The sequence below is a fragment of the Polypterus senegalus genome, chromosome 16 (genome assembly GCF_016835505.1).
Source record: "Polypterus senegalus isolate Bchr_013 chromosome 16, ASM1683550v1, whole genome shotgun sequence".
In the NCBI taxonomy this organism is placed as follows: domain Eukaryota; kingdom Metazoa; phylum Chordata; class Cladistia; order Polypteriformes; family Polypteridae; genus Polypterus; species Polypterus senegalus.
The window spans coordinates 73,471,384-73,485,024 of NC_053169.1; the positions used below are offsets into that span (position 1 = coordinate 73,471,384).

Here is a 13,641-nt window from a genome sequence, read left to right on the forward strand (position 1 = left end):
GGCTCTCATTATCTTCATGGTGTGGCTCAACCACTTAATACAGTTAGCCAGTGAATGGTATGGTGTAACACTTTGCTGCACTTTCCACTTGTGGTAAAATGTTTCCTGAGACGGTGAACTGCAGACACCTACCAGAAAAAAAATATATTTTGGTCCCTGACATCAGGTAAAGATATTATCTCTAAGGGTGGAGGATATTCTTGCTGGTGTTGGACAGTGAAAAGTGACATTCCAAAAGGCATGCCTTCTTGGTCTTGCACAAAGGTATGAGTCTCGGTTAGGTCATGACTGTTCTCTGTAACTGACACACTGACAGATATGCTGCAACTCCAGCTCTTTGGATGTGAATTACTGTGCAATGTGCCTCACTCGCTACCTGCTGTGAGAATGACCCAGAAGCCTGTGCTGTGCCGTTCCTGTGTCAGTGGCGTTAGCAGCTGTGCTTTTCCTGTAAGCCATGGTGTGTGGCCGCATTGCTGCCTGGCACGAGAAGGAGGCAGCAAGGAGATGGCTTACCAGATTGATTGCCATAGTGTTGCCAGGTTACAGATCCTAGCATGACTTCAAACATCATGGCTTCTTATAATGTACATGACCCTTTCCGACTCCTGGACTGTAACCCCTGACATAAAGGACTTGTCATGCCACAAATTACATCAATATATTGTCACCTACATCATACACAATGTTCTTTTTGGTTCGATATCTGTATGTCCAGAATTACATTGCCAAATTCCTATTGCCAGAATAACTTGAAGAGCCGTTAGTGCCACTAGATTCACTTGGATAATGGGAAGGATATCTTGGCACCATTGGAATTCCAGGTCACTGTATGGTGGTGACCCTGTACGTAGGATATAGCGGGTTGGATAATGGATGGATGGATAGATGGTGATGTGGATATTCTTTCAGAAATTCTCATCTGGAAAATATGACCATTTATCAAAACCTCTCATCAGCCCACATAACTGCAGTTAAACTTAGCATAGTGCTGAGCTGAGGAGGCATTCATATTTTCCTTTCCATTTTTCTGCTGATTAAGGCCAGTGCTCACATTACACAACTTGTGGTAGGGGGGAATGTCAAACTTAATGACTACTGTTGCTCAGCTCATCGTCTGAGGATATCTGATTACCAGACAACATTGCTGGGGATGACAGCAAATAACATGCTGTATGACAGAACTGGTGCTGCGCAAATGCTTCACAGACACAGTGAGTTCAGCTGCAATCAAGATCTGGAGACGTACATCGAAAACGAAAGTGAGGTACCAGCATCAGCTGATCGGTCTCCAGCTGACTGTGGTGCTGAACACATTCGTATAGCTGATGCACCTATGGCAACATTCGCCTGGGAGGATAGACACTTACAATGACAGGAAGTACAAAACATATTGTGTCTCACTGCAACTGCCACCCGTGTGCACCTGTCTCACAAAGACAGCCAGGCAGCCAACCCACCGTGCATTCCTGCCGACTGTCGAAACGCCCCCGCGCATCCACTGCTGCCGCAAACAGGTACCGACAACAGGCACAAACGGACTTTTTATGTTGATTTATGTGTGAAAGCATTGCTTATCAGCCCTAAAAGAGTTGATACTGAACCTGCATGTCATATATGTACTCAAATTTCAGTTTTCTGGTAACCCTCTTAAGAACATTCAAGTATTTCTTTATTGTTAAGGCACATTGACCACTCTTGACAGAAAGCAGTTTCTGCATTTCAAATGATAGATGGAGTTTTATATGAATGTGGATACATGTGAATATCCAGTAAAACAAACAGGATATTAAAATGTAAAAAAGAAACTGACAAAGAAAGGCAAGGGGCCTTATGTCTGCAGCAAGGAAAGCTACTAATAGATGCAGGGTACTTTTGAAAAATATACGGTGAAAATAAAGCTTGTTTTTTAAGAGGCTGTGATTTATTCATTTAAAATGTGTGGTATAGAAGTGTAGCTTATTTTTCTCTCATAGAAGAAATGAAATGATTCAACACAAACTTAAATCAAAGAATCCACAGATGCTGCTAATTTAGAACTGTCATATACATTTACACTTCAAATTCTTATTAAGCTTTTTGATTAGGTATTACATATACAATGTATTCTGATGCTGTAGCATTTAATGTGTCTTAAGTGGTAGTAATAACATGCTACAGCTAAACTGCCCAGACAAGCCTGTATCCGAAAAGGAACTTCTTATTCGTATTGTGCAAAACTCACCAAATGATTTTTACTTTGACCTGCTGATGTTATGCAATGGTAAAACATGCACACATAATTGGTACTTCCCTATAAAGTATTAAAAGATAGGTTCCATGACACTACTGTATATTATTTTAGATATTAAAAAATTACAAAATAGTATCTAAGGTAACTGACACAAGTTTCTTCACTACCATAACTGAATGCTCTAGAATGTGCCAAACTCTGTCAATCAACATATTATACTCGAAACTAACAAAAACAAGAGTCCCCCTTAACAGTTTTCACTTCAATGCGAGTAATTTGCAATTTTGCTTGAATATACTTCTAGAGTTACAATTACCTCCTGTACTGAAGTCTGAGAAAACTTCCTCCCCTTTTTCCATAATAAATAAAAGATCTAAGTAATTTAACTAACATACATCCATCGTCCATTTATATCTTTCCCTGTCTTCCCACTCCATCCAGCTCCTGTTCTAAAATTTCACAAGGCACATCTGTTGTTGATGACCTACTTTGTAAGATGAGGCCGACTAGTTGTGTACTTGACTCCATCCCCACACTTCTTAAATCCTGACTGTTAAAACAATATTAATTACATCCCTTGACACTGGCTTTGTGCCTGTCACTTTTAAAATCACTTCTGTAACCTCATTGTTAAAGAGTAATTTTCGGCCTCTATCACTTACCTTTTCTGTCAAAAGTTTTTGAGTGTGTTGTAGCCTCCCAACTCACCAATTACTTAACTTTTAATAATTTGATGGAACCCTTTCAGTCTGGGTTCAGAGCCAGCCCTGCTTCGGGTAATCAAGGATTTGCTGATGGCAGCAGACTCCAGACAAACTAGCCTATTAATTTTGCTAGACTTCAGTGCAGCATTTGACACTGTCAGACATGACATTCATTCTACTGTCCAAAATGGAGAACATTTTGTGTGTGTCTGGTACTGCCCTCCAGTGGTTTAGGTTCTGGATATGGTCAGATAATGGTCTATCTGACCAATAAGCAAGAGTTTGTTAGCCTTGGCAACAGAAGGTCCAGCTCAGCACCTGTCACAAAAGGAGTTCCTAAGAGCTCTGTCCTCGGCCCTCTGCTCTTCTGTATTGGTATGCTTCCCCTTGGACATATTATTCATGGCTTTGGACTGGGTTATCATTTTTATGCAGATGTACTCCACTCTATTTCAGTGATAAAAGTAAAATTTAATCAGCGCCTTCGCAGCTCACAACTTTCCTCAGTGAAATTAAAACCTGGAGGAAGCAAAACACTTTAAAATTAAATTGCAACAAAACTGAACTGCAGATTGGCACTAGAGCACAACTTAAGAAAATGAGCTCCTTCTCAGTCACTCTTGGCAGTAATATCATCAGATCTTTGTTAAATGCAAGGAATCCTGGCGTCAATTTTGATTCCTCCCTTTCTTACTCTCTCTTTCTTACATAAACCACGTTAAGAAATTTTCTTACTTTCACCACCAAAGCATATCCTGTGTTCACTTTTTCCTCTCCTTTTCTAAAGCTGAGAAACTGGACCATACTTTTAATAACATCCTTCATCAATATTGTAACTCCCTCCTGTCAGGTGCCCCTTCAAATCTTATATCACATCTCCACTTAACTCAAAACTCAGTTGCAAGAGTCCTTACACGAATCAGCAACAACAAGAACATCACACCCACCATGTTTCGCCTTCTCTGGGTCCCTGTGGGTGACAGGGCCTTCAGCTGTATAGAGACTTTGCAATGACCTCCCGAAATTAATTAGATCAGCAGACTCCAATCAATCTTTTAAAAAACAACTTAATACTCATCTGTTAGGAAGGCTTTTAACATAACTAACATTTTGCCCCTTCTTTCAGGTAACTTCTCTGTCCCGATGCTCAGGATAATGTGTGTGTGTGTGTGTTATATCACAAATTATCGGATTTATTCAGGCATTTCTTTTAGTATTCAATTAACATTATACTCTGGTTTATTCTGTTTTAATCCTGTATTTATTTGTTTTTTCTTCTAAGCAGAAAATATTTGTATCTTAAGCACCTTAAGTATGGGAAATATGTTATATAAATAAAATGCATTATTATTTTTTTAAAGGGAAATTTAAGAACAATTATAAAACACTGCAGTGGGTTGGCACCCTGCCCGGGGTTTGCTTCTTGCCTTACGCCCTGTGTTGGCTGGGATTGGCACCAGCAGACCCTCATGACCCTGTGTTAGGATATAGCGGGTTGGTTAATGGATGGATGGATTATAAAAACAGATCATGTCCATTTTTCTAAATACTGTACTTTTCTTACCCTGAGAGCACTCTGTCCTGCTCGAAAGGGGCTCACCTTGAGTTTGAGAATGATTGACGAAAAGTGTATGATGCACTTACAAATACCCACACAAGAGTAAACATGTCACATTGCTAGTCCTAGTGTTACATCCCTTAGATTTGCTCAAGTTGGCATGATGCTCTAACATGGATGATACGGCTGACATTTTGGGTAGCTCTGCAAACAGTGAGCCCAAAATTCATCACCACAGATCGATTAATTTATTGGAGTGTTTTACACAACAGCTCTGGATGTGCCATGTTGAGCGGCGTCTATCAAATGTTAAAGCTCCAGTTCTGCTGCTCGAATCAGTGAACTCAAAGTATATTTTGTGCATGTTCTATTCACATGTATTCATTTAACAAATCTATATAACAAGAACAAGCATAAATAACAAGGGCAAGATTGTATAGTAACAATCGCATAGAGATTAAGCTAAATATCAGAGCAGCATCAGTGTTTTAACAGTTTAAATATACAGTATATTCAATATTGTCTGCTTAAAGATGATTGGTTTTAGAAATATACACCAAGAACCAGTTGCAAAGATTAACATATCAAAAAAAATTACAGGGTTTTACTTCTGTTAAAGAATACAGTTTATTTCAAGTACAGCACTTGCCACCAATTTTAAAATGAGATGGATGAATGATACACACTGAGTGTGAGAATATAATTTAGATTGCTCTTTTAATTAATACCACCATATAAAATGGTGAGTCCCTGATGCATAGTTTTATAGACATGCTTGATTGTTTTAAAGTTATAACACAGGCCATGTAATAGACAAACGTGACTTTTGAATTCCCCCATAATTAATGTCTTTTTAAATAACCATCACACAGGTTTTTAACAGATATTTTTTCTCTCCTGGACAAAAATGTATTTGAATGAAAAGCTTAGTTACCTGAGCTGCTTTCCAGATCAGAATCTTCTCTTTGCTGCTCATTAACACATTCCATGGCAGTTAGAATTGATCTGTAAAGGTGTTCAGTATGGTGTTCCAGAGCTTCTGACTGTTTTTCAATCATTTTCAGGGATTCCTTCAAAACTAATCAAACACAAATATAGTGATATCAGGTATTATCAAATTGACTCATTCAACCGATTGCCATAATAAAAACAATATCAATGTCTTCCATGTCTGCAGTTCAAAAGCATGGTTTAAGATTTACCATTTCTACAAACATTTTATGATGTATCTAATAACAGTAAGACATGTTTAAACAGCTTTTACAATATAGATAACTGTATAAAGAACATAACCTAAATATTTTTTATCAAAATAAACTGGCCATAGATTATAAAGCAAGCAGCATTTTCATATTACACTGTGTCTTAACCTTTCTTTTTCCATTTATTTACATTTTGGTTAACAAATTTCAGGCATTAATTAATGATTTACTTTAAACATGACAGTAATGTGAGGTCATTTCTGTGCTTAACATTTATTTAAATGTTCTTCTACTGGTAGTGATCCAAAAAAACATATTGACAGCAATTAAATGTTCGCATGGCAATGCCAACAAAAGCCCTGAACATCATTCTTGTAGGATGTGAGATGCTACAAGTCACAAAATCCTGAATTGGTTCCAGGAAAGACAAACCTCTACACCAGTGATGCCCAAGAAGAAGCTGAAACACATTTTAGACAATGGTCACTGATAACAATAAAGTGTTGAATTAAGGGGCACACAATACAAGTGAAGGCTTCATGGCCTTGTTTTACTGCATTATATTTTATTGTTAAGGCACTCTGGATTGAATAATTCAATAAAGGTATGTGGTTTTAATAAAATCCCTCCAGCTAAAATAAAAAAAAAAGTCTACCATTTCAAAAATCTGAAATTGTATATAGAAACACTGCACAATTAATCATACACTGAATATCTGCAAGAGGGAAAGACAATCTTTCCATTTGCCATGTTATTATGTTAACTTGTGCCAGAGATATCTGGCTGACAGCTGGCTTACCCAAATTCATGGTTACAGGGAACATCATAAAGAAAGGTAAGATCTATTTTGACTCGCTTACATATTAGACCATTTTAGAGTCAACAATTAATGTAAAACAGTGTCTTAGGCAAGATGGGTGGAAAACTGCAGCACCTGAACAAAAACTAACACACAAACAGTGACTGGACCAGTGCAAGAAACAGTGCTAAGCTCTGGGACAAAATGCCACCCATCTTCTAAGCACTATAGCAGACAATTAAAAACAAAACATTAAATTTCTCCATTATATAAAAAAAACTTGGGACGAGACAAGACCTGTTCAGAGAAACAAGACGTGACCTTCATGTTCTGCAAAACTCAACTTTGTGCCAAGAGATTTAACCATGCCTGGGGCCAGAAAAAGACAAAGTAGAATGTTGTAAAGAATTCAAAAATGTTGCGCTATACACATGCAGAGCAGGTTTGAGATAATGGAAGTTTTGAAAATTCGAAAGTCTAAAAAAAAAAATGATAGTAAAGATTGCATTAGTGCAAACAAATGGAAAATATTACTCAGTGAAATAACAGAACAGCAAAAAAGAGATCAAATGTTTGAGGATGTCTGGGGGAGAAGAGAAGGCAAGGCAATGAAACAAAAGGACAGATGCTGTACAGACTTCTAAACGTTCTAAGCACCGCACGAGATGCAGATCACACGGCATGGCAGTAGCAGCAAGCCAGCAGCTGATCGAGCAAAGAGGAGGTAAAAAAAAACTATTTGTTTCCCATTGTATCACCATTTAAGAGGGGTATCAGACGAGCGGCCACGTCCCCTTGGGGTGCATTCAGCCCCCCTCTTCACAATGGTGAGCAGTGCTGGCGGTGGGTGAGTGGTTGGTGAGCAAATAGAGCAGGGGGCAAAGCCCCCAGAATTTAAAAAAAAACGGAAACATTTATGTACACACTTTAAATTCTCCAAGTATATAATAAAGAAAAAAAAAGTGTTATCATGTCACTCCTCAATTAAATTCAATGCACACTTATACTAATGTAAGTAATTCAGAATTATAGTGCCTCTGTTCAGAAGATCATGCTAAGCTTTCTTAGATCAGCTTACATTTTTCTTCAGTGAATTTACATGATGTTATCTTCTGTGTTCCATATAAAAGCATGCACTAAATATACAGTTTATTTGTTTTGTGCACCATAATATATCAGTTAAATTTTCCCTCAACTTTCTAAGTGACAAAAAAAAAAACACATTACTGATTTTACAGATAAAGCATATTTGTTATCTCTCTATTATAAAAAAAAATCCTGGAAAGGAAAAGCAGGGTGATGAGACGTGATCTTCTCGGAAGACACTTAAAAGACCCGCAAGACGTAAACAATATCTAAAAGAATGGAGAGCAAAACACTCAGTCGTGTAAAAGCACGTAGCACACACAGATCCTGTGCTCTCACCACATATAAAGCGTATAAGGACAATACGTTCTAGATGAAACCTCAACGACTAAGCAAAGAAGAAAGAGCAGCACAGAGAAAAGAGACCCAAAAGCGCTGGAGAGAAAAAAAGGCAGATAAGAGATTATGAAAGTAGGGGAATTCGAAAGGCTCAAACAAACGATGGCAAGATACACATGCACAGAAAGGTAAAGAATATGAAAGCAGTAAAATTTGAAAGTATTGTAGCGTCCCAGCCAGGCAGAAGCCTTTATTGTTTTAAGTGACTGTTAGGTCCGATTGAGGGACAGCAGAGTACAGTACGGAAGACTGATAGCAGGGTATTGATTAATGCGGGAAGGGGGTTTGAGACCCGAGGGATGAGGGGTTGGAGAGGGTACTAGAAAGTTGTGTTTGGGGTTACGAAGTCACCGATTGTTCAAGTAGAACTTTTGTAACACTTTATTACGTCAGTCACTACAGTATCAAAAAAAGATAGTAAAGATCGCATTAGCGCAAAGGAAATTAATCATCAGGGCCAGGTGTAATTGAAAAAATAGCAGGACAAAGCAAGGTCAGAAATAAAAGGCAAAGAGCAGAAAACAAAGTCTTTTCGCCTTCGCATAATTCAATGCGCAAAACATAGATTTGCACAATAATGGACCATACACTATGAGAATCTGCGGTCCTGCAACAGTTAAAGCAACGACAAGTTTAATTTCAAAGAAAACACAATTCGGTCAGGTGTATATTTATGATAATGGAGAAGTGATCACAACGCGAGCAGAAGAGACTTGTAGTTACAATAAGGACAGCGGCTGTACAAGCTCGTGTCCAAGATGTGATGAGACGTGCGCCAAAAGTCGACGAGAAGCACAAGAACAGGGCAGGGGGATCCATTATATTACACGCCGGCGTAAACAACGTGAGGCACCAACAGTTGGAAATTCTCAAGGCTTACTTCGCAGCACTAATTAAAAGACATGAAGGATAGGACCCCATCAGCAAGGATCTTCATCCCAGGTCCACTACCTCTCGTTAGATGATCAAACGAATATTACAGTCTGTTGGGATTAAACAACTGGCTGAAAAGCTTCTGCGAGAATCAAGACATTGGGTTCATCGACAACTGGGACCTCTTCTGGGAAAGGCCGCGTTTCTTCAAGCGGGATGGCCTGCATCCGAATAAATTCGGCGCCCAGGTCCTCTCTGGAAAAAAAAGCTAATGTAATTCGTCTCTCTTGACTATTTCTACTCTAAACCGTAATGCTAATGCTTTACTAGGACATGATAATTGCCTAAAAAAGTGCACAACATTACTACTCTAATAACCAATCTTAATGCACGTAAAAAATCTACACAGTGCGGCATAAACACTAATAATTTAATTACAATTACTACTTGAGATGAACAACTATAAAAACAGATTATAGATTAAATAAAAAATACACAGAGTGGCGCTAACAAAAATAACTAATAAAGTTTCTGTTCCAAACACCAATAACACACATAGAATTCAGCTCTGCTCCGCCAAAATATTAAATATGGCACTATTAAATGTTAGAGCATTAACTAACAAGATGTTTTTTATCAACGATCTTATTAGTGATAGAAAAATGTATTTTATTGCACTAAGTGAAACATGACTTAGCTCAGACAGCGTGGCTGTTTTAATCGAATCTGCACCTCCGAATTACAGTTTTACTCGTGCGGATCGCCAAGGAAAGAAAGGCGGTGGCTTGGCAAACATTTACTTGAGCCGGTTAAAGTGTAAAGATGTCAGTTTTTGGTAAATTCAAGTCCTTCGAGTATCTCGCCGTTGTTATTCATGGAGATTCTCACTTTCTAGTATTATCCGTGTATAGACCTCCTAAATTTAACGCGTCTTTCTTTGAGGAATTCTCAGACTTAATGTCAATTTTAATTACGAACTATGACACACTCTTAATAGTTGGCGACTTTAACTTTTATATCGATAATCAGTGTGAGCAAAAAGTAAAAGAATTCATGAACCTCCTGGACTCTTGATTTCAGACAGCTCGTTAATCAGCCTACACATAAAGCAGGTCATAAGTTAGACTTAGTAATTACAGTACCAAAGGACTAAAAGTTGATGTAAAGCAGGTCATTGATATTGGTCTATCAGACCATCTTCTTTTACTATTTAATATAGAAATAATGATAGAAAACATTCATGAGGAGCATATTGTTAAAAAACACTTCTTTGATTCATCAGCAGCTTTAAAACTTACAAACATTCTAAGCAATCAGTCTGTTTATAGTGCTAACTATAACAGTGAGAATAATGTAAATAGTAAGGTGGAAAAATGTAATACTAAGGTAAGAGCTGCTGTTGACATAGTTGCACCTGAAAAGACAGTTAAAAAATCTTCTTAGCATTGTTATACCATGGAAGACCCAAAGAGTGTCTGATTTAAAGAGAACATGCCGGAGAGCTGAGCATAAATGGAGAAAAACTAAACTAACTATCCACTATGAAATATTGAAGGTTAAAATAACAGAATACAATAACACAGTCCGTCTAGAGAGGCGCTGCTATTTCTCCAAGATTATAAATAACAATGCTAGTAATCCCAGAGTCTTATTCTCTATGATTGATCATCTGCTAAACCCAGGTAACACAAAGGAATGCCTCCAAAATACTTCCAGTGAAACCTGTGAGGTATTTTTCAATCAAAAAATTAATGATATTAGAAATAATATAGTATATCTCCCCAACACTGCGGATCCTCCTAAGCCCCAAAACTCCGTCATAAACAAATTAAATTCTTTCACCAGGAGAGAAATTATTTTATGTAAATCAGATAAATCTAAACTAAGACCCTCCACCTGCGTCCTTGACCCAGTACCAACAAGTTTTTTTAAAGAATTATCGGGCGTGCTAATTGATAATATTCTTGACATAGTAAACTTGTCATTAGATACGGGGGTCTTCCCAGACTGTCTTAAGACTGCTGTAGTTAAACACCTACTCAAGAAAAATAATCTTGACCCCTCTGCTTTTGAAAATTTTAGACCCATCTCTAACCTGCCTTTCTTAAGTAAAATTTAGAGAAGGCAGTCATTATGCAGTTAAATGAACCATCAATAAACATGCTATTCTTGATAAATTTCAGTCAGGTTTTAGAACAAATCACAGCACAGAAACTGCACTCGTTAAAGTAGTAAATGACTTGCGGGTAAATGCAGACAGAGGTCGTTTATCTGTTCTCATCCTCTTATATCTGAGTGCCGCATTTGACACCATTGATCACAACATTCTTAGAAATCGCCTTAGTCAATGGGTTGGCCTCTCTGGCAGTGTCTTAAACTGGTTTGAATCCTACCTTGCAGGGAGAAACGTCTTTGTTAGTTGTGGTAATTATAACTCAAAAACACATGATATTCTATATGGTGTTCCACAAGGCTCTATCCTGGGTCCACTGCTCTTCTCAATCTACATGCTTCCGTTAGGTCAGATTATCTTGGGGCACAACGTGAGTTACCACAGCTATGCTGATGACACACAGCTGTATTTATCAATTGCACCCGATGACCTAGACACTGTTATTTCACAAACACAATGTCTTACTTGTGTTTCTAATTGGATGAATAGTAATTTTCTCAAATTAAATAAAGAGAAAACAAAAATTTTAGTGATGGCAATAATGAAGACAATGAGATTATTAGAAATAAACTTGATGCATTAGGATTAAATGTCAAGACGGAGGTAAAGAACTTAGGGGTAACTGTTGACTGTAACCTGAATTTTAAATCGCATATTAATCAGACCACTAGGATACCATTTTTTCACTTAAGAAACATAGCAAAAGTTAGACCTCTTATATCATTGAAAGATGCTGAGAAATTAGTTCACACTTTTGTTTTCAGTCGTCTAGATTACTGTAACGCACTCCTCTCAGGACTACCCAAAAAAGACAAATCATTTGCAACGAGTGCAGAATGCAGCTGCTAGAATCCTAACTAGGAAAAGAAAATCCGAGCACATTTCTCCAGTTTTGATGTCACTACACTGGTTACCTGTGTCATTCAGAATTGACTTTAAAATACTGCTTATGGTTTACAAAGCCTTAAATAATCTCGCTCCATCTTATATATCGGAATGTCTGAAACCTTACATTCCAAATCGTAACCTTAGATCTTCAAATGAGTGTCTGCTTAGAATTCCAAGGCCAAAACTTAAAAGAAGTGGTGAGGCGGCTTTCTGCTGTAATGCACCTAAAATCTGGAATAGCCTGCCAATAGGAATTCGCCAGGCTAATACAGTGGAGCACTTTAAAACACTGCTGAAAACACATTACTTTAACATGGCTTTCTGATAACTTCACCTTCATTTAATCCTGATACTCTGTATATTCAATTCATTATAATAACTATTCATGGTGGCTCTAAAATCCGTACTAACCCCGACTCTCTCTTCTGTTTCTTTTCCTGGTTTTCTGTGGTGGCGATATGCGTCACCACCGCCTAATGTTCTTACATTGATAGATTAAAAGCCAGAAGTCTACATGACTATCATCATCAAGTCCTTCCATGAGAACCCTAAATACATAGAGGACTGTTTCATTTATGTTAGGCAGAATGCCCAGACGGGGCTGGGCGGTCTCGTGGTCTGGAACCCTGCAGATTTTATATTTTCTCTTCAGCCGTCTCCCTGGCCATCGGACCTTACTCTTATTCTATGTTAATTAGTGTTGTCTTATTCTAATTCTTATTTTGTCTTTTATTTCTCTTTTCATCATCATGTAAAGCACTTTGAGCTACATTATTTGTATGAAAATGTGCTATATAAATAAATGTTGTTGCTGTATTATCTGGTAAACCAAACACGGGGGTGGGCAAGCGAAGTGAGCAGGGGGCAGAGCCCCCTAGTATAGAAAAAAAATTTCACAGGGACATGTAACAAAGTGTTCAATTTATGTCTTAAAATTCAAAGATGGCCGATCCCTTCTAGGATGCCATTTGAGGATCTGCTAATAAACATGCTGCAGTAGTGTGACAGTGGCAATTTTATGCCAATCATCTCAACACTATTGAGAATCTGTGTGTTCAAATAACATAGCTGTACCAGTCAACTGCAGGGCACATTCACTCACACTAATCCTTGTTAGATGTGGAAGGACAACTCAGGGAAACACAAGGGAAAAATGTGCATTTCACAAATGAATACTAATACAAATAAACAAACGTAGAGTGATTCAGACACACACAAATAAAAAATGCATAGAAACAAGCACAAAAAATGTATTCATAATTCTAATTGTCAGTTTTACACATACAGGGGCAGGAATACTACCGGTCTGGGCTTACAGTTAGTTCAGTTCTGTGTCACTGTAGTGAGGGTTTAAAGCAGTGCTTAATACACTCACTTTTTCAGTTTGCAGGTTTCTTTAATTACATCCTTTTTGTTTTTCAGTATATTTTTATACTAAAGTGCCTTTACTCGTAAGCCTGAGTGAATCACTTCAGTTGCTGTGACACAAAAACAAAAAGCAGCAGCAAGATCTCTGGTGCTTATTTTACATAACAACCGTGCAGCTCATGTATGGATTTAGAAGACAGGGGGTGATATTAATAATGGCACATAAGGAAATGATCTGTCACTGTCATGCAGTTGCTTTACAGCCATTTAATCTTACACATGCACCTATTCACCCTTACAATGCATGAATTTGGACTTTAGCTCTGATTAAAAAAGAAAAACAAGCCAAGGGAAAATG

At 37.8% G+C, this 13,641-nt stretch overlaps 1 protein-coding gene across 3 annotated transcripts in view; it reads right to left on the minus strand.

The window, feature by feature from the left end:
- cep68 (centrosomal protein 68) overlaps window positions 1-13,641 on the minus strand; it is a 75,847-nt gene that overhangs the window by 21,680 nt on the left and 40,526 nt on the right. For all 3 annotated transcript variants that reach the window (XM_039738003.1, XM_039738001.1, XM_039738002.1), the window contains exon 7: window positions 5,430-5,573. In XM_039738003.1, coding sequence (XP_039593937.1) covers window positions 5,430-5,573 — 144 coding nt within the window. The remainder of the gene's footprint in view (window positions 1-5,429; window positions 5,574-13,641) is intronic.